At 38.0% G+C, this 22,896-nt stretch overlaps 1 protein-coding gene across 3 annotated transcripts; it reads right to left on the minus strand.

Moving 5' to 3' along the window:
• Nucleotides 1-3,270: 3,270 nt before the first annotated feature.
• Nucleotides 3,271-21,854, minus strand: LOC130927173 (myc box-dependent-interacting protein 1-like). 3 transcript variants are annotated; one of them, XM_057852804.1, is made up of 19 exons: nucleotides 21,536-21,854; nucleotides 19,622-19,702; nucleotides 19,429-19,483; nucleotides 19,264-19,358; nucleotides 18,996-19,091; nucleotides 18,809-18,919; nucleotides 18,616-18,708; nucleotides 18,359-18,444; nucleotides 17,899-17,974; nucleotides 17,066-17,121; nucleotides 16,764-16,808; nucleotides 15,144-15,213; nucleotides 14,950-15,072; nucleotides 13,995-14,015; nucleotides 10,683-11,033; nucleotides 10,238-10,315; nucleotides 5,962-6,036; nucleotides 5,783-5,884; nucleotides 3,271-5,717 (listed from the first exon to the last, which is right to left on the minus strand). In XM_057852804.1, exons 1-19 carry the CDS (start codon nucleotides 21,620-21,622, stop codon nucleotides 5,616-5,618), a joined length of 1,803 nt encoding a protein of 600 aa, XP_057708787.1. In that variant the 5' UTR covers nucleotides 21,623-21,854; the 3' UTR covers nucleotides 3,271-5,615. The 3 variants fall into 3 exon arrangements, with proteins under 3 accessions (XP_057708787.1, XP_057708788.1, XP_057708789.1); XM_057852805.1 differs by lacking the exon at nucleotides 16,764-16,808; XM_057852806.1 differs by lacking the exon at nucleotides 10,683-11,033.
• Nucleotides 21,855-22,896: the final 1,042 nt, after the last annotated feature.

The following is a 22,896-nucleotide window of genomic DNA, read 5'->3' on the forward strand; positions in this document are numbered from 1 at the left end:
GACAGTCTTATGACACCGCTGCCAAATAAAGTGTTTGTTATCCATTAACCCAAATAAATCAACAAATAAGCCGCACTGGACTATAAGCCGCAAGATTCGAAGTAAGGGAAAAAAGCGGTTTACAGGCTTATAGTAAATATATATATATATATTTTTTTTTTTTTTGGGTGGGGGCCGCCACTTCGCTGTTTTTCACTTATCACGTTGGGTTCTGGTCCCCATTAACCGTGAAAAACGAGGGATCACTGTATATCAACTTTGTATCAGGGTGGGGGAAAAAAGCAATGTATGTCCAACATGTTTATTGTTAATTCTTAGTTTTGTGGTCAGTAGTATCTAACAGAATACACATGATTCAGGCTGTATTAACTACTGTATAATGTTAGTTTTGATATATTATGCTAGGTAGCTGTTATTTTCTCCTTTGCATGACGTTTTCATTCCATTGATAGATTTCACAACTCATTTCTTGCGAACATGCATCAAATGCAAATCTTAAATGAAGTACATTCTCTAATGGTTGTTTTGATGCGAATCTTTGATGAAGAATCAAATGTTGCCATTATGAATAACTCCAAGGCACTATGGTATTCTGTATACCAATACTCAAAGTTTTTGTCAAATATGTATATTAAGCTATTTTCTAAGATATAATTTAAAGATCTATTTTTAAGAGTATTATTGTAAATGTGTTTTTTTTGGGAGGGGTGGGGGCAATGCTGTGTCTTCATATGATATGTTTAACATAAAGTTGTTTTAATTTAAAAAAAAAAAAGTGTTTTCTTTGCTAGAAAATTTAGGGTTTTGAGATAATACATTAAGAAAATCTCTACAAATCGCACATTGAAAAAACAAGTGTATTGTGTATCTTTCTACCCTTTATGTATCACAACAGTTTAAGAAATTCACAATTTGTCTTGGAAGTGAGTCTGAATTTGAGGGGTTGTCCTGGTGGGCTCATGGTTGGTTTCAGTACCACGGACAGCAATTTTTAGGTCATTTTTCTTCTTCTTCCCCCGATGCATTTTTTACTTTTAGGCAGAGTGTGCCCTACTGGTGGCAATAATCATTACATTTAAGCAACCAGTAAGGTGTGCTCCAATCTGAACCCTTAACCCTAAATAAATAAATAGATTAAATAAACCATATATATATACAGTACTGGACACCTGCCTAAAACTTTTGCACAGTACTGTATATATATTTTTTTTATTATTACATTTATTAGGATCATGGAAGCTTCCACTTGGGGAAAATATATACATACAGTATATCGTGTATTTACATAATATTATAAAAATATACAGTACTATGCAAAAGTTTTAGGCAGGTGTCCTGCCTAAAACCTTTGCACAGTACATATAAATATATATATATATATATATATATATATATATATATATAATTTTTTTAGCTGATTGCCTGCTATTGACAACTATACTATATTGGAGGACTGACAGTGAATGCTCATCTTTCAGTGCCATTGACAGCGCTAGACATCCATTTTCACTTGGAGGCTCTCATTGATTTCTTCATTCACCCCTCCCAGTACAAATAGGTATGATTTCTAGCACCGTTAAAGGCCACCGGTAAGTTAAATGACTACCCTCTAAAAGCTAAATAAAAGCTTGCGTCAAATAGCAAGCAATGAAACACAAAACTGATGGAGGTTGGAAGTCATTTTTAATATTGGTCGGTATAGGTAAGGAAGATAAGTTGTTGTTTTATCCCTTAAGTAGTCACAGAAGACGTGCTTTAAAGCAAATAGAGAACCAGACTAGAGAAAATTAAAATTTAAAAAGGAAAAAAAAAAGAAAAATGGAGCCAACCATGAAATTACACATGGTCGAACAAAGTAATTCTCTTTATGTCTTGCCTTGTGTAATCACAATTTAATCTCTTTGGGTAACAACACACTGGTAACATTTTGAGGCAAGTGAATTGAAAGGGTTGAGGGAATTGGGTAGTGTGTAAACATCTCAAAAGTCAGCTCAAAAGCCACCTTATAAAAAAATAAACACAACTTTTGGTGGAAAAGAAAAACAATACCTCAAATGTAATCCCAGTAGCATTGTCTTAATCAAAAGGTTTTCACACAACAGCACATGGGTAGTCAGCATGCTCACATTAACTCACATACAGATATGAATGTCTTTATAGAATACGTAGCTGTCATCACTTGGCAAAATTACACTTATACACAACGAATGCACAATAACCTGTAATGCCAGCGCAAATACGTTTGACCAGTCTGAAAAGCTCCCTTTTTCCATAATATTAGCCTATAAATAAACATTTTCTATTCCCAAACATACATACAATCACACTAGGCACGCACCTCACTCACACTTCAATATAGCAATAACAAATGGGAATCTATGTTGAGACTGTGAATGTGTTTGAAGTTTTGTAAGAGTGGAGAACCTGATGGAAGTACAAAACACTCTGTAGCATCATCAGTTGGCAAATATACTGACCGGGATAGGCTTTAGCATCATTGCTAAGCAGCATAGAAAAATAAAACAAGTAGCTCTGGTGCATATTTGGAAAGATTTGCATTTGTGAGCAAAGTCATCTTGATGAAAGTAGGAGAAGCTGATCTCAGCACACCTTTGAAAAGTGAATGAATCTGGCTCAGTTATAATGTGATTTGATTAGAGTGTGTGATTAGCTATTAACTATTATAGAACCAGTAGCAACTTGTCATTGGAGCAGTTTTCTGGATTTATGCATATTTTGACAGAATTTACAAAATGTTCAATTTGATACGGGTTACGTGGCTGTATTGATAGTTTAATGCATAATAATTTACCTAACAACACTGTTAAACCACTTTTTTCCCACCATGGATAACAAGCAAATACATCAACAAGGGAATAAGGAAATAAGGTGTAATGATTGTTACAGCTGCCCAAGACTATCATTGTTAATTCATTCACTGACACTGATAGCAAGAGAAATCAAATCTATTTGAGCTGGGATGGATGGGATTTAATGATCATGCTTCAGTGACACTGACGGCAAGAGACATCCAATCCATTTAGACTGGGAGGCCTGGCAGCGATCAAAATTAAAAGCAATCTTTTCAGGATATCATAGGCATTGATGTTAAGGTCTAGTGAAGTAAAAATAAGCTTCATGAAAAATAGTCGTGAAATGAGTTTGTGAAAAATGTTGCCACCACTAACATCCCCACCAGTGTTGTTTTCGTCAGCAATGACGATGGTGAAAATATTTCATCGACGAACAATTTTTTTCATGACAATGATGAGCAGAAAATGTGACTAGAACATAACGACTCTATTGCCAGTTTTTGTCAGATGAGAAGACTACGACACGAAAATGTGACATCATTTCCATCATATGGTCACAATGCGTGAAATTTTAATATTGTACGTCAGCTTGCATCACAGTAGTGTTTGGGTCGTGTCCATACGCGGAGATTAAGGGGGGCGGGTGGCCAAAAAGTGTCATTGCATGTAATTGACGTTTCTCTACATATGAATTTAAAATTAAGACTTTGCCGGTAAAATGTTGTCTATAAAATTTGTAAAGCAATAAAACAAACAACAAAAATAAGTGAAATGAACAAAAAAAATATTTTTATAATGGGTCAAAATTGTTTTTCGAACAGATCTTGTGACTAGCACCTTAGAAGGTCATTTGCTTTGCTTAGCCAAAACCACCGGAGAACAGAGGACGCAAGATGGATATACGTAATTTTTTCAAACCTAAGGTTTCAAAAGCGACAACAACTACTGAGCAAGAACCAAGGTTTGAAAATATGGACCATGAAACGCCGAAGAGCACCGCCAAAAAGGTGAGCGGAGTTTCAATTTGCCCCACTAAAGATGTTAATTGTACAACAGAACCACCACCAGCTGGGATGCTTGTATTTACGATCATGGGCTACAAACCGAGCATTTATAGTGTAAGTAAATTTTCTTGCTGACACTGCGTTTTGGGGTCATCAACATGTTTTGCTCCCCCTGCCACAAAAGTCAAACTCCACCTTTCGTTGTGTCACTCATGTGAGATGTGATGTGCCTCCACCTCCTCACTGGAGGATGTGTCTCAAGCTAGGCTGCACTCCATTGCTTGTTTGGAATAATGGTAAGATTTGTTTTCTTATCTTGGCAAGAGAGAATATGCAATGTTGCTTCAGAATGGCAAGCATCCTCTTAAAATACCGGCCAGTCTAAAGCAAAGCCCCTTGGCTTTTCTGGTCAGTAAGTCTAGAGCAAGGGTAGCCAGCATCGGTCCTCGAGGGCCCCTATCCAGCTTGTTTTCCAGGTCTCCCTCCTCCAATACACCTGACTCAAATAATCAGGATTGTTATCAGGCTGCTGCAGAGCTTACTGATGAGCTGATCATTTGATTCAGGTGTTTAAAGGAGGGAGACATGGAAAACAACCTGGATAGAGGCCCTCGAGTTGGCTACCCCTGGTCTAGAGGAAGTTAAACGTTCGGACAACTTTTTTTCACATATAGTTCGTGGCTTATAGGTAGGCTTAATTGACAATAATGTATTGCTTATCCTGTTGAGTGTGGATGATCAACACATAGTTGGCATTGTCCATGTAGATGCTACAATATGTGCTCGTCTGTTTATGTTCATATGAAGTTGTTGGAAACCTTTATTTAGTTTTGGACGAAAATTTTTAATTTTACAGACGAAAACATTTTGAGGAATTGTCGACTAAAACTAGAAGAAATTGGTATGAGATTTTGTCGACTAAAACTAGACAAAGACGAAAACACTTTGAAATTAATAAATGAAAGTATGACCAAGAAGTATTTTCGTCCAAAAGACAAAAACAAAAATTAAAAGAGCTACCAAAAACAACACTGATCCCCACGTCGCTACAACTGGCTTGATCCAAATCCATGGTTCGGACGTTGTATCAAGATTATATTTCATTTTTTGAGTGAAATGTTTAAAGTTCACTTTCGGGGTCCGTTTTTAACTCATTGCCCTCCAGCAGTAAATAACAATGTTTCAGTGCCATTGACAGCGATAGATGGATTGGATTCTATCATTGTCAGATAGCACTGAAACATGATCATTCGATGCCAGCCACCCCAATAGATCCCAGATAGATTTGATGTCTATCACTGCCAAAGGCAGTGAGTGAGTTAATGTCTGATTAATCAACCACTCATATTGAACTCCGTGACACCTGAACTTAACATCTTCCCCTCCCTGAATATTTAAAAAAATAACTTGCTACATGAAACAAAAACAAAAACAAAAAAAAATCTCATAAACTCTGTGATTGATGATTTGTATGGAAATGTAACGATTTAGTCACAGTAAGCCGTTACAGAAGGAGGCGCAACTGCATTGTCCTGCATGAGGTCAGGATTCACTGGTCAGCCCAGTCAACTATTTTACAATAAGACTAACATTTGGCCACTTGGAACGGCTGTCTTTTTTTTTTTTTTTTTTTATAACCTCTTTTGCAGGAAATCCAATTCCTCAGTAGTGGAACTGCAATTTCAGCTCTACATCTACGGGCAAAGTCCGAGTAGAGAGACAGGGCAAGAATAGGACATGGAGTGCGACGATAGAGGAAAAGGGATGAAGGAAATAACTTGGCGTGATGATAAAATTTTCACAGCCTCTGGGTGAAGTTTTCAGGGAATACTCCTTTGGTGCTGTTTTCTTTTTTCTGCTTCCAGTCGTTTTCATTTATTCCCATCAGCCAGCCATCATCCTAAAGACATGAAGAAATTCAATCATTATTCCATATATTGAAATGCAGCTAGTGCGTGCGCGTACCTGCTCATCTGGGTTTTCAAAGGTTATTACTAGCACCACGTCCCCTGCTTTCATTTCAAGTTCGTCCGTGTCGTTTGCAGCATAATCATGCATCACCTGGACCTTTGCCAAACATTAATAGAAGGAGAAATCAGATGGGTTGAACAATATTATACTCTGATGAAATTCAGGGGTCTTACTTTAAACAGGAAGCCAGGGGGCATGTCAGGTGACTCTGGCTTTGTTGCTGTGGGTTCTTCATTTTCTGCAGGTGTCTGTACAGGAAAACAAAACATAGGTTTCGAAAAATTCTAAGAAATATAAACGTTTTAACAATTTATAGAAAACTCATTTAACTTATTGGCTGACACTGACGGCTATAGACTTCCCATTTTGATTGGGAGGGGCGAATAAACGACCCTTCATTCACTACCTCCCAGTCACAATGGATTGGACGTCTAGTTAGTGGCACTAAAACATTCCGACCTGGTCCTCCCAGTTTGAATTTGAATGAATTCCAATATTTGTTGCATAACAGGCAATAAGTTAAATAACTATTACATTAAAAAATAAATAATGAAAATAATAAACATTAGTGTTTTTTGAGCCATAAACAGAGTGTATTTTGAATTTGTTTGATTGATTTTGTTCTTATTAACATGTTATCAATTTATAATTTTTTTAAATTGATAAAATAAATTTTAAAAAATTATATCTAAAAAAAAATACAATAATGAATAATAATAATGAATAACATATCTAATTATAATTGAGTCCTGGCGCCCACATAGGTGGCTTTTTAAGTCAAATATACATATATATACAGTATATATATATATATACAGTATATATACAGTATATATATACAGTATATATACAGTATATATATATATATATATATATATATATATATATACACACACACACACACACTGTATATATACACAGTATATATACAGTATATATATACCCATTGCCAGCGTATCAAATACTTGTTCTCCCCACTGTATATATACACAGTATATATACAGTATATATACAGTATATATATATATATATATATATATATATATATAGTATATATATATATATATATATATACCCATTGCCAGTGTATCAAATACTTGTTCTCCCCACTGTATATATGTCTCAAAGTGAAAAAAAAAAAAACATATTAAATGTGATTAATTTTTTTTAAAAATGCTTTCATGAGGAAAACATGATATTATGGTTATGCCAAATTTGGACTTTTAGGTAAATAGCCATTCATATTGCCGAAATAAGGGATGCCTAAATGCTCCATTCAAAACTGCTCTAAAGTCAATGTTCATTCACAGTCACGTGAAAAATTTAGGACACCCCATTAAATATTCAATTCTTTACTAAAATATATTCACATATCAATTTCTGATTTTGTTTTTCTTTATCTCTGGAAAAGATAGTGATTACAAAAATGCATATTCTAACTGAGGAAAAAGTTAGGACACCTTACCACCTAATAGCTACTAGTGTTACCCCCTTTTTACCCCTTTAACTTCAGTGAAACATTTTTTGTAGCCATCTACCAATCTTTGACATCGGTCTGAAGAAAGTTTGGCCCGCTCCTCAACGCAGAATATGTTCAGCTGTGAGATGTTTGGGCGGTTTCTTGCATGTACAGCCCGTTTCAGGTCACCCCAGAGCATCTCAATGGGATTAAGATCTGGGCTTTGACTCGGCCATTCCAGGACTCTCCAATTCTTCCTTTTTTAGCCAGTCCTTGGATTTATTTGTATGTTCTGGGTTATTGTGATGTTGCAGGGTCCAGTTTCACTTCAGCTTTAAATTTTCCACAGATGATCTCACATGTTCCGCAAGCACCCTTTGATACACGATAGAATTCATGGTGGATTCTATGATAATGAGCTGGCCAGGTCCTGCAAGTAGCAGAGCATCCCCAAACCATGACACTTCCACCTCCATGCTTCACAATTGATATGAGGTTCTAATCCTGTATTTGGGTTCACTGACATTGAGTTCAAAAAATTCAATTTTAGATTAATCCGTCCAACAAACATTATTCCTGAAGTCCTGGTCTTTGTCTACATTCACTCTGGCAAACTTCAGTCTGGCCTTCATGTTCTTCTTGGAGAGCAAAGGTTTCCTCCTTGTTGTCTGCTCTCGGGGTGAACTTGCTTGGACGGCCAGACCTGGGCATGTTGGCAGTTGTTTTGAATGTCCTCCACTTGTAGACTATTTTCCAGACAGTGGAATGGCTGATTTTATATTCTTTCAGATTTTATATTCTTCCAAGATCTTTTGAAATCCTTTACCAGACCCATAAGCGTATACAATATCATTTCTGAATTCCTCAGACAGCTCCTTTGATCTCAACATTGGTGTTCTCTCTCACTTCAACAGTCAGTCACTCTTGAAAGTATTCTGCGTTGAAGAGTGGGGGCAAACTTGGACTGGTAGATGGCTACAAAAAGCCATCTCACTGGAGTTAAGAGGGTAAAAGAGGATAACACTAGCTAAACATTAGGTGGTAGTAGAGGTGTGCATCGGCACTGCCCTCACGATTCAATTTGATTATGATTTGGAGGGCCACGTTTCGATTCGATTCGATTCAGAGGGTCACGATTTGATTCGGTTCGATTCGGCAATGCATCGCGATGCATTAAAGCCTGGGATGCATTAAAATTCTAAAGCAAAGCATATTTTTCGTGAATCATGAGGCAAGACAAGTGGTCAGACATTAAACTTTTCTTGGCTCTTGTGTCACTCCTGGTTGAAGTCAAATGAAAATAGTATACTTTCAGATATATATATATTAAAAAAAAAAAAAAAAAAATCACACCATTTAATTTGTGCTTTGAATGAGACCAGGGCTTTCTCTTTTTTTTACACATAGTAGCACTCCCTCTTTCTCCACTTCAGCCATTGTTATGTTATGTCCTATCTCTCTGCTCTTTCGATTGCAACTGTGCATGTCTGTGACGTTACTCCGGTGAGGAAGCGGATTTGGGTTCCTCGTCCCCCTGCATTGCTTTGAATGTAAAGTAGCTTCCTCTACAGGTAAACATGAGAATAATAGTACAAATGGGGAAACCAAATCCGTTGCATCACCGGAATTGTGCAGCGAAGATTTTTGAACGTACTTATATTAGAGCCTAGTTCGGGCCTAAAAAATCCAGCCCGACCCGACCCGGCCCGGCCCCCGCGTATTAAAGCCCGACCCGGCCCGAGTAATTAACTTACCTTGCAGGCCCGAGCCCGAAAAAACCCGAAATTTCATTTTTATTTGAATGCCCAAGCCCCGAAAACCCCCCGAAATTTTACGTTTTATTTGTAGGCCCGTGCTAAATCCTTTCCACACACCACTCGTGGATTCTTGCCTTTTCAGTCCCCCCATCTTTAGTTTGCTTTTCACCTCTTGCTGCTCTATATCGAAATTCGAAAAGGAAATACGAGGATGCAGTTGCAGATTTGCGGAGAGGCCAAAGCGCGAGGGGAAGATTAAAAGGAGGTCTGGGCCACGGCGTTCATGTGCGCAAACAATGCACTGGCTCTGCTGCGGCTCATGTTTGGGATTACCAAAGCGCCTTCTCTCTGTTTTATCCAATGTATTTATTTTTATAACTAATAGTCCTTAGTTTAACATCCATACATCGTTTTAGTATACAAATATATATTTATTTTTTAAAAAAGCGAGCGAGAAGTCCAGCCCGACCCGACCCGACCCGAACGTAAATCATTGACATTTTGGGCCCGAAATTCAGGTCGGGTTGGGTCGGATTCGGGCTCAAGATCTAGGCTATTAGTCTTATATATTTTAAAATGCGCTGAATCGATTCGGCTTGTTGCCCGCATCGAATCGAATCGTCCATGCCCCGCATCGGGATGCATCGCCGCATCGATTATTGTTGACACCAGTGGGTGGTAGGGTGTCATAATTTTTTCCTCAGTTAGAATATGCATTTCTGTTGATATATTTTGTTTAATGAGTAAAACAATGTTAATTTTTGTTGTTTACCCGCAATTAAGTCAATTTCTTTTCCCAAGATAAAGAAAAATAAGATCAGACATTGATATGTGAACATTTCTTAATAAAAAACTGAATATTTAAAGGGGTGTCCTAATTTTTTCACATGACTGTACATGTTGAAACATTTAACTATACAACATGATTGTAACAATGACAAAAATTATCCCTGCAAATCTGCATCATTCATCACGATCATTCAAATCTACCATAGTTAACCCTACTAGCTCAGAGTTTCCCAGCCTGTCAAGTTAGTATCCAGTATTTTAATATGAAAGCCTTAAAATATTGATTTATAAATAAATGAATGCAAATTTGCATTCAAACATGACTATGACGTGCTGCTTTTGTCTGCTTTCGTCTGCTTTCGTCTGCTTTCTTTTTTTTTTTTTTATTTTTTTTTTCTTGCATGGTCTGGTTTTGTCTGGCTTACAAGGTCTGCTTTTACTCACATTATCTGTTGTTGTTTCCTCTGCTGCTTCCATTCCTTCTGCTTCAGGAGCTGCTTCCGGAGTTGTTTCAGACTCACCCTGAGACAACAAATACATGAGTAGAAAATATGAGCAACTCACTTTATATGATTTAAAACTACGAATAATTGAGAGGGAGTGAGAGTGGCACACAATAAGACAGACAGCAACACAAGCAGTGCTATAATGGACTATATTGTAATGTTAAATAGAGAAGATCAGCACATTATATTCAGTGTATGTGCAGTGATACTCTCTCTAGAAATCATCTCATCGATGCATCAATGTTGTTGTTCCAGATGCATCACCTCCGTTAAGACTCTTAATTGATAATCAATTTTCTTTATCATATCAGCATCTCAAGTTCAAACCTCCTCAAGAGCAGATGCATCCACCCTTTTCATCCAGATGCATCTTCTTGGTTTACCTGATCCTCTTCATTAGTTGCAGAAGGAGGAGCTTCTTCTTCACATGCATCAACCGAAGCCTCGGTAGGACTTGCGGCGTTCTCGTCCACCTGGTTCTCGTTCTCGACCGGAGTCTCCTGGGCTTCAGCCTCGGGTTCCTCGTATGCAGGCTGTGTTCCATCATCACCCCAGCTTTCGTTGGCGTTATAGTGAACCGCCTGGGTGCCGTCGTCCCCCCAGCCCTCTGTGGCTGCGGCTATTGGGTCATAGCGGGCAGGCGGCGTATCATCATCACCCCAGGCTTCGGCAGCAGCCGCCACAGGGTCATAGGGCATCTTGGTGGGCTCTTCTTGGGCATCACCATCCTCTGGCTGAGGGGTTAGGTTTCAAGGGATCAGAGTTCATAAAACAGATTTTATCGGGTGGGTTGGTAAATATTTCGGGAAAATGTCAAAGGACAATTACTGTAAGTAAATACTGCAAAATTTGTCCAATAAAAGTTAAAAGTTGCAAACTAATAGTTAGTTTTTTTAGTATTATTTTGATCCAAATTTGAAACCAAACTGCCACTATGTGAACAGTGGCAGTGACAGAAATGTAAGACCTTATAGTAGTTGATTCATCATCATTATCTTCATCATCAATATTAGACAACAAGTATATTAAATAATCCTAAAACCAAAAGGTTTGATTTAAAAAAAAAAAAAAATCATAAAAATAGGTAGTTAAAGAGGAATGGCGATAAAAGGTATAAAGAAAGCCTTTTCCATCAGAAGATCGATGCGGGCTCTTCTGTGTTTAGTTGGCAAGCATGACAGGAATGGTCAAAAGGCAGAGGAAGGGTTGGGTGGGTTCTTTGTAAGAGAAGAAGTGTCATTCCATTATGAAGTATTGCTGTTTGCCACAAGCTGTAATAGCGGCACAGAACCGTCTTGGCTTTGAGACACATCTCTCTTACAGTGATGAACGAAAAGGTTAGTTCACGGATGTCAGAGTGCAAGCGAGGCTTTGTGAGGTTGTCCACTTATTCAAACCCCTGCAAAAGCATTCGCTAAAAGGTCAAATGAACAGCTTTACTCAATTGCAACTGATCCATGGCATGGAGAGGACACGTTTATCAGTGTAACATACAGGGTTCCATGGATTAACAGAAAATGGAGGTCAATTCAGTCCCAAACATTTAGACTGATCCAAGTAGGACATTTATTAAGATACCAAAATTATAGATCTAGCGTACATTTTTGAAAATGAATTGACTGAAGATTAATTCTGAGCTGTGTTAGTGTTATGTACAGTGGTATGATAAACTATCTAAACCTTTTGGAATTTCTCACATTTCTGGATAAAATCACCATCAAATGTGATCTTGGTCGAAATCACACAGATGAAAATACAGTGTCTGCTTTAACTAAAACCCCCATAACATTTATAGGTTTTCATATTTTAATGAGGATAGCATGCAAACAATGACAGAAGGGCAAAAAATTAGTAAGTGAACCCTCTGCCTAAGGAGAGTTAAAGAGCAATTCAAACATATTTTTACCAAACATTTTAAGTCAGGTGTGTGCCCAATCACTGATGAGTGGTTTAAAGCTGCCCTGCCCACTATAAAACACACATCTGGTAAGAAATGTCTTAATGAGAAGCATTGTCTGATGTGAATCATTGCTCGGTCAAAAACATGTCTGAAGACCTGCGATCACAGATTGTTGATTTGTATAAAGCTGGGAAAGGATACAAAACCATCTCTAAAAGTCTGGATGTTCATCAAACGACAGTCAGAGATGTTGTCCACAAATGGAGAGAGTTTGGACTGTTGCTACTCTCCCAAGGAGTGGCCATCCACCAAAGATAATGCCAAGAGTTCAGCACAGAATATTCAGAGAGTTAAAAAGAACCCTAGAGTGTCTGCTAAAGACTTACAGAAATCACTAGCACAGTCCACTATGTCTGATCACATATTAACTATATGTAAAACTATGACCAAGAATGGTGTTCATGGAGGACTCCACTGAGGAAGCCCCTGCTGTCTAAAAAAAAAAAAAAAAAAAACACAAACAAACAAAAAAAAAAAAACATTGTTGCTCGCTTGTTGCTGTAATGTTTGCAAAAAGGCGCTTGGACACTCCACAAAAGTTTGGCAAAACATTTTGTGGACTGATGAAACCTAAGTTGAATTGTTTGGGAGTAACATGCAACGTCATGTGTGGAGGAAAAATGGAACAGCTCACTAGCATCAATACCTTATCCCCACCGTGAAGCATGGTGGAGGGAGCCTCATGATTTGGGGCTGTTTTGCTGCCTCAAGGCCTGGAAAACATGCAATCATTAATGGAAGAATGAATTCAAAACTTTATCAGGATATTTTGCAGGAAAACCTCAGGCCGTCTGTCAGGCAGTTGAAGCTAAAACCAGGATGGATGCTGCAACAAGACAATGATCCATACTTCAGAATGGTTTCAGAAGAACAAAATACACGTTCTGGAGTGGCCAAGTCAAAGTCCAGACTTGAACCCCATTGATATGCTTTGGCATGACCTAAAGACAGTGATTCATGCCAGACATCCCAGGAATCTGACTGAACTACAGCAGTTTTATAGAGAAGAATCGGCCAAGATTAGTCCTGATCGATGTGCCAGAATGATCTGCAGCTACAGGAAGCGTCTGGTTCAAGTTATTGCTGTCAAAGGGGGGCACAAAATATTAAATGTGATGGTTCACTTACTTATTTTTCCCTCTTCTGTCATTGTTTGCATACTATCCTCATTAAAATATGAAAACCTATAAATGTTTGGGTGGTTTTAGTTTTAGCAGACACTGTTTTTTTCATCTGTGTGATTTTGACAAAGATTAGATCACATTTGATGGTGATTTTATGCAGAAATGTGAGAAATTCCAAAAGGTTCAGATACTTTTTCATACCACTGTTAACATTCTGGGAGTTAAGACAGCAAACATTGCAAACATGACAACAATGTGGGACAGAAACACAAATCACCCATCAAAGAAGTCTCACCAGGAGTGATGCTTATTTAATGGCTCCATGAAATGGTCAACATCAACAAAAGGACATGTAAATAATGATGATGATCATAATGTTTGATTATTTCTGATTTTTATTGATCAAATAAACTCATTTGCTTGACGGTGCCAGACATTCAGTCCCATTTTGGTGCTGGCCCAGTCAAAATGGATTGATGTCTAGCCTCATCAATGGCAGCGAAATGTGATCACTCAATGTCAGCGATCCCAGTTTAAATGGAATTGATGTATATCACTGTCAATGGCAGTGAATGAGTTAATAATGTCATTCTTGGAGTCACTCAGCTTACCCAGGAGTCCCAGTTTGCTGGCTGTGAAGGGAGAGGAAGTAACAGTATGACAAATGTATCAATATCAATATATCTCTTAACTCATTAATTAAAGCAGACTATTATCTGTGTGATGAATTAATGATTGTTGGGACAGAAAATCAATCCCCCCCCCCCAAAAAAAAAAAAAAATCTATATTATGCAAGCTTTGTCTCTCATAATGCATGCCTTCCACTTAATAAATTGAATTCTGACAACCAGCAGACCTGCACCAAAAGAAAGCTAAATACAATGGGGAATGTTAGTTCCAGCAATACAGAAATAAAGGAAAACTCATCTCTTGTCATATTTGTTCTCCAATTTTGTCTGCACGCGAGCAAAGGGAGACCAGGAAAAATGTGTTGTTGTCGACGATCATAAATAAAGTAACAAAGGGTCACTCAAAGCACATTGCAATAAATCACATGACACGAGCTTTATATATATTCGGCTTGAAAAGAAAGCGAAAAAGAATAGAACCAGCAACACCTCAAAATGCGCCAAGTTTTTCAAGACATTTTTATCCACACCCACAATCATTTTTTAGCAACATGTGCCCTGCAAAAACAACTGACCATCATGTTTCAGTCGATAAATAAAATCTCTCAGAAACCTGGCATTTTATCCTGTAGTAAGGTGAGTTAGGAGGTAAATATCCATGCAATTAGTTTTTTCACCTCTGTAACCGTAAGTAAGTAACTGTAAGTTTTTGGTTTTCTGTTGAACGCGCTGAGATTCCAGTCCAATAGGCGGCTGGCTACAGTAATGTTAAACTGACAATAACAACAGAAACACTGGCGCACTGAGAAACCTCATGGAAGGGAACAACCACAAAAAAAGAACCCATTGGAAATAATCTGCCAAAGAGAGAAGATCTGTGCAAAAATTGACCATTCAACACTGTTGCTGGAAACCAACTGGCATATACATACTGACCTCTGTAGGGGAGGTGACACTAATATCAGGAGTTGCTGCAGAATCAAACAGGCTGATGATATTTTCTGCTTTCATCTCTTTGGATGGGGTCACCTTGGGTGGGGGAGGCACTGCTGGTTTGAGCTACAGCAAACACATAAATGATTAAAACATTGGACCATTTTTAAACACATACTGGGTTTAAACACATCTACCTTGGATGGGGATTTTGGAATTGGCGGCGGTCCTCCTGGCTTGAGAGTATGGTTGGGCTCATCGTTTCCACTGGGTCAGTGAGAAATAGAGTGTAGACATAATTATCCAGTGTCAGTGTAGATAATGTAAGAGGATATACAGTGGTACCTCAACACACAAATTTGATTCTTTCCAGGACCTTGTTTGTATGTAGGTCGAAACGGTCGTATGTCGAGTAAGATTTTCCCATTAGAATACGTTATAATATTATATAATATTGATTATTTCATTCCACAGCCCAAAAACGTTCGCTAAATACTGCAGGCACTGTTACAAATACCAATTACACATAACAAAACAAATAATTATAAATACAAATTGGAATAATAATATAATGATAATGATATAAATAATGTAACAATTCGGGTTGTAATGTGGCAGTTGTGTTTTGCATGCTGTTCTTGAACACACCGTGTAACTTATGACTGAGTGAAACAGGTGCATTAGAGTAGGAAGCCTTCACCTTCTCTTTTTATGTTCTGTTGTTGTTGGCGTTGGCCACAGTGGACAGTCAGTGTGTTGTGTTGCACAAGTTCTGAAATAAATTGTTAAAATTCTGACAAAGCTACCGACTTCCTTGCCGATGTTACAATAATAATTCTATTAAAGAGTCGTAGACTCATCCTCGAGATCGTAGTAGACATATTCCAGCCGTATGGTCGAGAAATTTCACTGACGCAGACACCACGTTCATATTTGTCTATCATTCCCTTCTTGATTTCAATGGTAAGCGTCTCCTTTTTCCTTTTTTTCACCATCTGCACTAACCGTCTTGGGAACCATATTGATTTCTCTCACAAGAGAGAAGTGCGTCCCGCTTGTGGGAAAACAAGGAAATTGCGACGCTTTCATAAATCGTCGTATTTTAAGCATGTCGTCATATACCGAGACAAATGACGGGTCAAATTTTACATCTGATGTCAAAAGGATCATATGTCGAAGCGATCTGTATGTCGAGTTACCACTGTACAGAATACCTGAAATTCATGCAAGAAGTGTCATGCAAAAAAAGTGAGTCTCCATTCCCTCCTTCTATAGCCTTCTCGCTTTTCATGCAAGCAGGCTGTGTCTGTGCCTCAGTTAATCTTCACAAAAGATTTGTGGTGCAGCATCATTAGTTATAGTGAACATAAAAGCTAGCAGAAGCCTCAGAACTGAAGATATTTAAAGAGGTGGACGTATACAAACTGGCTATAACTTGAGGAACAGTGGTGCAATTTAATGTGAACTCATACTAGCACCGAATTGAAAATACTGCTATTTTACAAATCTTATTGGTCTACAACATGCAGTTTTAAAATTAGGTTCCTCAGCAGGCTGCAGTTGACAATTGAACATTTGTTTTAATTATGTAACATTTTGTCTTGCACTGCATCAAAGAATACTGAATATAATTTGCCCATGATTCATATTTCCAGCTCTGAGGGCTCAATGCTCTTTCCAGACTGCTTCTGTGAGCCCACTTGCACAATCAAGCACCATATATGCTCTCAAACCTGCAAACTAAGCAACATACAGACAATTTGACAGACAGACTAACAGTTGTGTGACCATGGTTGACCACAGTCCTCGTTGGTTACCTCCTGTTTGCTCCTGACGATAAGGCGCTGCGGTTACCTGTCTTTCTGCAATGGAGGTTCAGGGGTGACTTCAGATTAATGTGTCATTTAGTTTTACGTGTAACCCTAACTTGTGTGTGTAGTGTTCAGTAAGGGTTTAAATGAGGAAACAAACCTTCAACTTTGATTAACAAAACGGTGTATAAAACAACTGCAAAACCCCTTTATCCATTTCATTATTGACATTATACTTATTTGTATGTTGAAGTAAGGCATTCAGAAGGAAATAAATAGCTGAAACTGGCTTTGAGTTTCTCACTAACCTGCTTGTGTCTGTCTGTTCGAGCTTCACCAAGACATCATATAAATCCTGATCCAACTGTCGGGGAAGGAAAGAGCAGCAGGTATTAGATATTTTGTTGAACTGAGGCAGAAATATACACAACTATAAACTTCATAATGTATTGACATGAGACATTCCCCATTCACTGCGTCACGCCTTCCCGAAGGGGGCCGTCTAACACTCCGCTTCATTTATTAGCAGTCGGGCACATGCAGCGATCGAATGCTGGATTTAGGTTAAAAAAAAAGTATGAAAGCTGTTCTGCATACAAACAGGAAGGATTGTCCAAGTAGAGATTTGTTCGAGGATTCAAGGTAATTATTATATTTTTCGTACCATGCTTTCATTTTGAAACGTTGTTAAAAAAATCAATGACAGAGATTAATCGCTACAGCATCGTCGTTATACTTTGCAATATTTACGTAAAATAAATGCTACCTGCACGTTTTTTTTTTTTTTGCTTTTAACCAAGAATGGAGACTGTTTTACGTCCATATCTATAAATAATTCAGGGATTTAAGCATTTATTCACAATATTTTTTAACAGAAAAAGCTGTTTCTCTGTTTCCACTCAGTCAGCTTTGACGGAGATAGGCCCCCTATGAATTGGCCCCGCGCCCCGTGTCCTTTCAATACATTATCAAGTCTATGACACAACACGACAAAATATGGACAAAAGTATTGGTAACACGTGGCCATTTAAATCTTCCACTCAAAGTGAAGGCATGAAAATTCAATTCAGAATGGCTAAGTAATTTGTAAATTGATACAGTATTTCAATCATACTTAAACCAATGTTTCTATATAACTCACTCGACTAATTTCCTTGTGAAACTTTTCCTCAAAACCAGCCAAACTCTGGAAGGTGCTGACGTAAAACCCAACACGACTGGAAAATAGAGAGAAAGAGGTAAAGTGACAAAGATTCACTGCATTTGGAGATTTGTTTTGTCTAATGCAAGATCATTCCTGACACAGATATCATTACATTCAAAAATAATTACAAAAGAAAATGCAGTTCAGTCCTATTTGCTGTATACAGATTTTCTGTTATCATCTCTTTCCTATGAAAATTATACATAATCAGGTGTCGAATAGCAAAATAAATGTCAATGTTGTCTTACAGAAATATCAAAATATTATAGTCAATAATTTTTTGTTCAAAATACAAGTCATAATATGTTCATTATCTTTCTTGCATTTTATTCTTTATCTTAAAATCTTAAAATAAAACAGACACTTATTCCGACAATTTAGCCCATTAAGCGCCTACCTGTTCCAGAGCGAAGGTAACTCCTCCTGTAAGTCGATATTGATCTCCTCAAACACCTTCTGGGCTCGCTCCAACTCTTCCTCGGCCTAAAATAAACACATTGTTTAGTGACTAACTTTGGAATTGAAATCTACATTTTTAAACTCGAGTGGTGACATAATTTTGTGCCCTGTTTTCTTGCTATTTGAACAGTAGAGGCAATAAACAGCTAAGAAAATTCCAAATGACTGGTATATCTAAGCACCCTTGTGGTCTACCTGGCTTCTAGACAAGCTACTCTGTGCAACATTGTGTGCGGACAGAATCCCTTGAGCCCAGCCAGGGGTTGCCCTCTCCAACAGAGATGACGGCTAAAAGGGAGAGACACATATGATATTACTGTATATCAATTATGGACTACTCATAAAATCTCAGTTACAGCTTCCACTCTGTTGTGCGCATTTGCATTACCTTGGTGATTTTAATGCCACCATCTTTTTTCTTAGTCTTATGTGTGGTAGCGTAGTTGTGTCTGGCACTGTCATAATCAACCAATTTTCTGTCCCTCTTGGCAATACGAGCCTGAGCAACAGAGCAAAAAGGAAAAATGTGAATGTTTTTGTCATTCACGTTACGATGTTTGCTGTAAGACGTTTACTTTAATATCAGGAAACTGTCCCAAATAGGTATCCATGGAAATGAGAGCATGATCAACCAACTTCTGATGGTAGTCAGTCCAAAGCACATCGCAATCCTGTAAATGTAATATACAGTACTTTTAATCTGAGTGGAGGGTTTTTAGCCACTGCGTTTGGTAAATCTCGATTATGTGATGTTATTTAATTCTCGTATGAATTTTGAAAACCTGATATTTTAAATAAAGTTTGACAAATAAATCAATATTAAAAATAATACTAAAAACTGACCTCCACGATGGAATCAACTTCATTCTTGCCATACCAGTCGGGCTCATACATGTCAGCCAAGCATGCTTGTACGTTCTTCGAGGACTCATGCATGGCTGTGAAGAAGCACAAAACCAACATGTAGCACGTTTGAAAGAATTGGAAAAGGTGCATTGTTGGTCTCACCTTTCACAGCCTCCAGGTATGCTCTGAGGTCCCGCTGGAGTTTGCTCCCTTCAGCCTAATAATTGACACATTTGAGAAGACACAAAGTCATCATACAGTCAACAGTCATGTATTAAATCATAAAATAATTTAAATGTGGTTTGAACTGAATTAATCACAAACAGGGTTCTGATTGTATTTACTGGACACTTACATATTGCTTGTTGAAGTTTATGACTCCCTCTTCAAAAGCAACATCTTTGGTTTCATCTGCTTTTCCAAGTTTCTGTAAAACCTGGCAATCACAAAAGGCAATCGCACCGTCAATTTCTGTTTCAACCATTACAATATATTGGTGATTTGTGCTGGTTTGCTACAGCAGTGAACAGTATACGACAAGTTGAAATGACAATTCAATTAAGCATATTTCTTGACATTCATCATTCATGCCAACCATATAATTTGAATGATAGCAACGGCAGTATATGATGATACTGCTTTACTGTTTTTTATGGTATTAATGTGATACACAGCACATTGAATTACCATTGTTTTGAATTGTGATATACAAATAAGTTTGCGTTGCCTTTAGCTCTTTAGCTGCCATTGACGGAGATAAACGTCCAATTCATTTTGACTAGTGCGAATAAACGAGACGTGCCGATTACCGGTTTCAAGGTATACCGTGGTATGAAAACGTCAGTTTCAAAACCACAAAAATTTTCCGTCATACCGTCCCTAAGGTATTAGTTATTTTTTATGTCCCAAAAATGCATGGAGAAATCCCTCGCTTGCTTCTGCAAGGCTCAAACCTCCCCCACCGGTTGTTACTTAGTGTCATTGAGTCAGCTATGCTACACGATGGCTGGAGGAGGTGAAACTCCTGAACTTTTTCCCCCATCGAAGAAAACGAAATCGCTGGTATGGGAATACTTCGGCTACGGAAAGCCTTAGAGGAGAAAGGCCAACCGACAGGTAAAACTTGTTTGCGGAGGGCGGCTGCTGAGGAGGCAATACCTCCAATATGATTTCGCATTTATACAAAATTAAAGGTTAGTAAACACTGTCATGAACGTTTCCCACCAGCTATGAGAGTTAACTTCAGCGTGCTTAGTATGTCTCTGGCAACTGTCTGTTGAGAAAGAGAGTTTGGGTATAATGTAAACATGATACGCGTCATACACATGTGCGTTTTATGGAAAATAATTCAATTATTTTTGTTCTGATGGCGATAACGTTAAGCTGTGGCTGTGGGTTTGTGCTCACCTAAAGGATTGCATTTATTTTAATTTTATTTAGAATATTGTTATTGTTTTTTAAATTTATTGGGAGGTATGGACGAGCATTTTACTCAATAAATGCTCTTTCTCTCGCCCTCTCCCAGTCAAATTGGATTGGACATCCATTGCCGTCAAAGGCAGGGTAACATGACCACTGAATGTCAACCATCCTAGTTCAAAAGAATTTGATGTCCCTCACTGTCAATGGCAGTGATTGAGTTAAAACACCTTCATAAGATTTTCTAGTTCCCATACAGCAAAAGATGATTAAATTTTTTTTTTTTAAATACTGTATGCGTAAGACCTCTTGCAGGTGCAACTGAAACTGCGCTAATGGCCGATGAGTGCCTATGACGCTTCATGGGGATCACCCTTGAAGATACGGTGCATATAGGTTTAACTAAGAGCGCCCTCTGTCATTCTCTCATCGCATGCCAAATGTGCAATTGCCAAGGCCTCTGTATGCATATCATACACGAACCAGCATTTAGTTTATAGTACTATCAACGAGATTTCGTAAATCTGGCAGATTTGAGTCTGTGGGACGTGAAAGACATTTAAACATGGTGAGAATGGTTGTCAAGTGCCACAAATAGGCAGTATACACTATTCGTGGGCCTCTCTCCCTCAATGTTTCTGACGCTGTCTCCTCGCTTGACATTGCTTCCAATACACGCAGATGCAGGGGTGTAAAACCCGATCCCCAAACGCACCATCTCGACTTCCAGCTGTGAGGCGGTCGTGATGCGACATTGCCCCTCGGTGGGGGGATGCGCAACGTGCTGTCACTACAGGCCTCACATCTCGTCACTTCCCACATTTGGTCACGTTTAGTTCCCAGCTCTTACCTTCTCTTGAGCTCTGGTTAGCTTCTTCTGAACGTTGCTGGCCACTTTTCCCGCAGTCAACCCCTTCCCCAAATTTAGCTCAGCCATCTTATAGCGTGGATCAGCCTCGGGACACGCACGGGTGGGAAATACGAGCAAAATCCAACCGCTCGACCGCTAGGGTGAACGTGTAGGAAAATGCATCAATGTGCCGATGAGAAAGAAACGCGTTGGATGTATATGAGACGCTGATGTGGTATCAGTTGGATGATGCAAAGCCAGGCTGGCTGTATTTCTCGAATATTGAGCTGCTAAGTGTGCGCGTCCACGACACGGGAGGAGGATGCTGACAGAGATGCTCTTAAAGGTACAGAGACTGCTGCGCGTACACGTGTCGTCATGTACAATGAAGGTCAAAGTCAACGTGTCTTTTACGATGCTTCTCCAATTTCTAGCACAAAATTTTCCTAAAAAAAAAAAAAAAAAAAGATAAAAAGTTAGCTCCCGCTGTATAGTCACCAAAATTATAAATACAGAAGCATAGTAGCTAAAGGTTTTCATCAAAGCAGGTGTTTTCTATAACTACAAAGTACATTTACCATTATACTTCAACATATGCAGTTTGAACATCAACCGAAATAACTTTCTAAAATGCATTTTAAATTAATTACAAAATTAAAAATTAGAATTGCACCAACAATTCTAAATAATAATATTAAATAAATACATAAATAAATAAAAAATAGAAAGTCAATGTATTTTGGTTAAATAAAACGTACATTAAACCTTTCACTTGCACTGGCTGTGATTAACATTAAAAATGTGATTAGTGATACATTAAAACTGTTCAGGCCATAAGGACACTCAGATTCCTATTGTCTTTGTCTAAGCAGCTGAAAAGCACAAGTAAAAAAAAAAAAAAAAGAAAAGTGGGGTGAAATTCTCGGTCAAAATGGATTGGACGTCTACCGCTGTCAGTGGCAGCCAAAGAGTTACTAAATAAAGAAAACATGTTTAACACACTCACACGTAATGCACAGTTCCAACATATGAATTAAAAAAAATACTGTATTTTGTTTGTGCATAAATAATTATAGATATTTGGGAATCAACGAGAGAGAGTCAAACCTTAGTTTAGAAACACAATCACAAGTCATTTATCAAAGTAGCCAGTAAAACTTGAAATGTGTTCCTTCTTATCATAGGTCTTATGACGAAATACCTGTTCAAACTTAAGATAAAACAAATATATATCAAAAACAGGTCTTGCAGGACAGTAGCAATTTAACTAAAATATATGTATTTCAATAATAATGAGACTATTATAACTATTTAGAATTATTATAACTACCTAGAAAGCAAAACAATAAACAAACATAAAC

Source organism: Corythoichthys intestinalis, chromosome 12, assembly GCF_030265065.1.
Source record: "Corythoichthys intestinalis isolate RoL2023-P3 chromosome 12, ASM3026506v1, whole genome shotgun sequence".
Lineage (NCBI taxonomy): Eukaryota > Metazoa > Chordata > Actinopteri > Syngnathiformes > Syngnathidae > Corythoichthys > Corythoichthys intestinalis.

Coding starts and splice junctions, on each gene's coding strand:
- LOC130927173 (XM_057852804.1), bottom strand. CDS start 21,622: ATGGCTGAGCTAAATTTGGGGAAGGGGTTGACTGCGGGAAAAGTGGCC. Junction 18,445..18,615: donor GTAGCTTGTCTAGAAGCCAG/GTAGACCACAAG, acceptor TGTTTATTTTAG/GCCGAGGAAGAGTTGGAGCG. Junction 6,037..10,237: donor AGGAAACAACAACAGATAAT/GTGAGTAAAAGC, acceptor TTTCCTGTACAG/ACACCTGCAGAAAATGAAGA.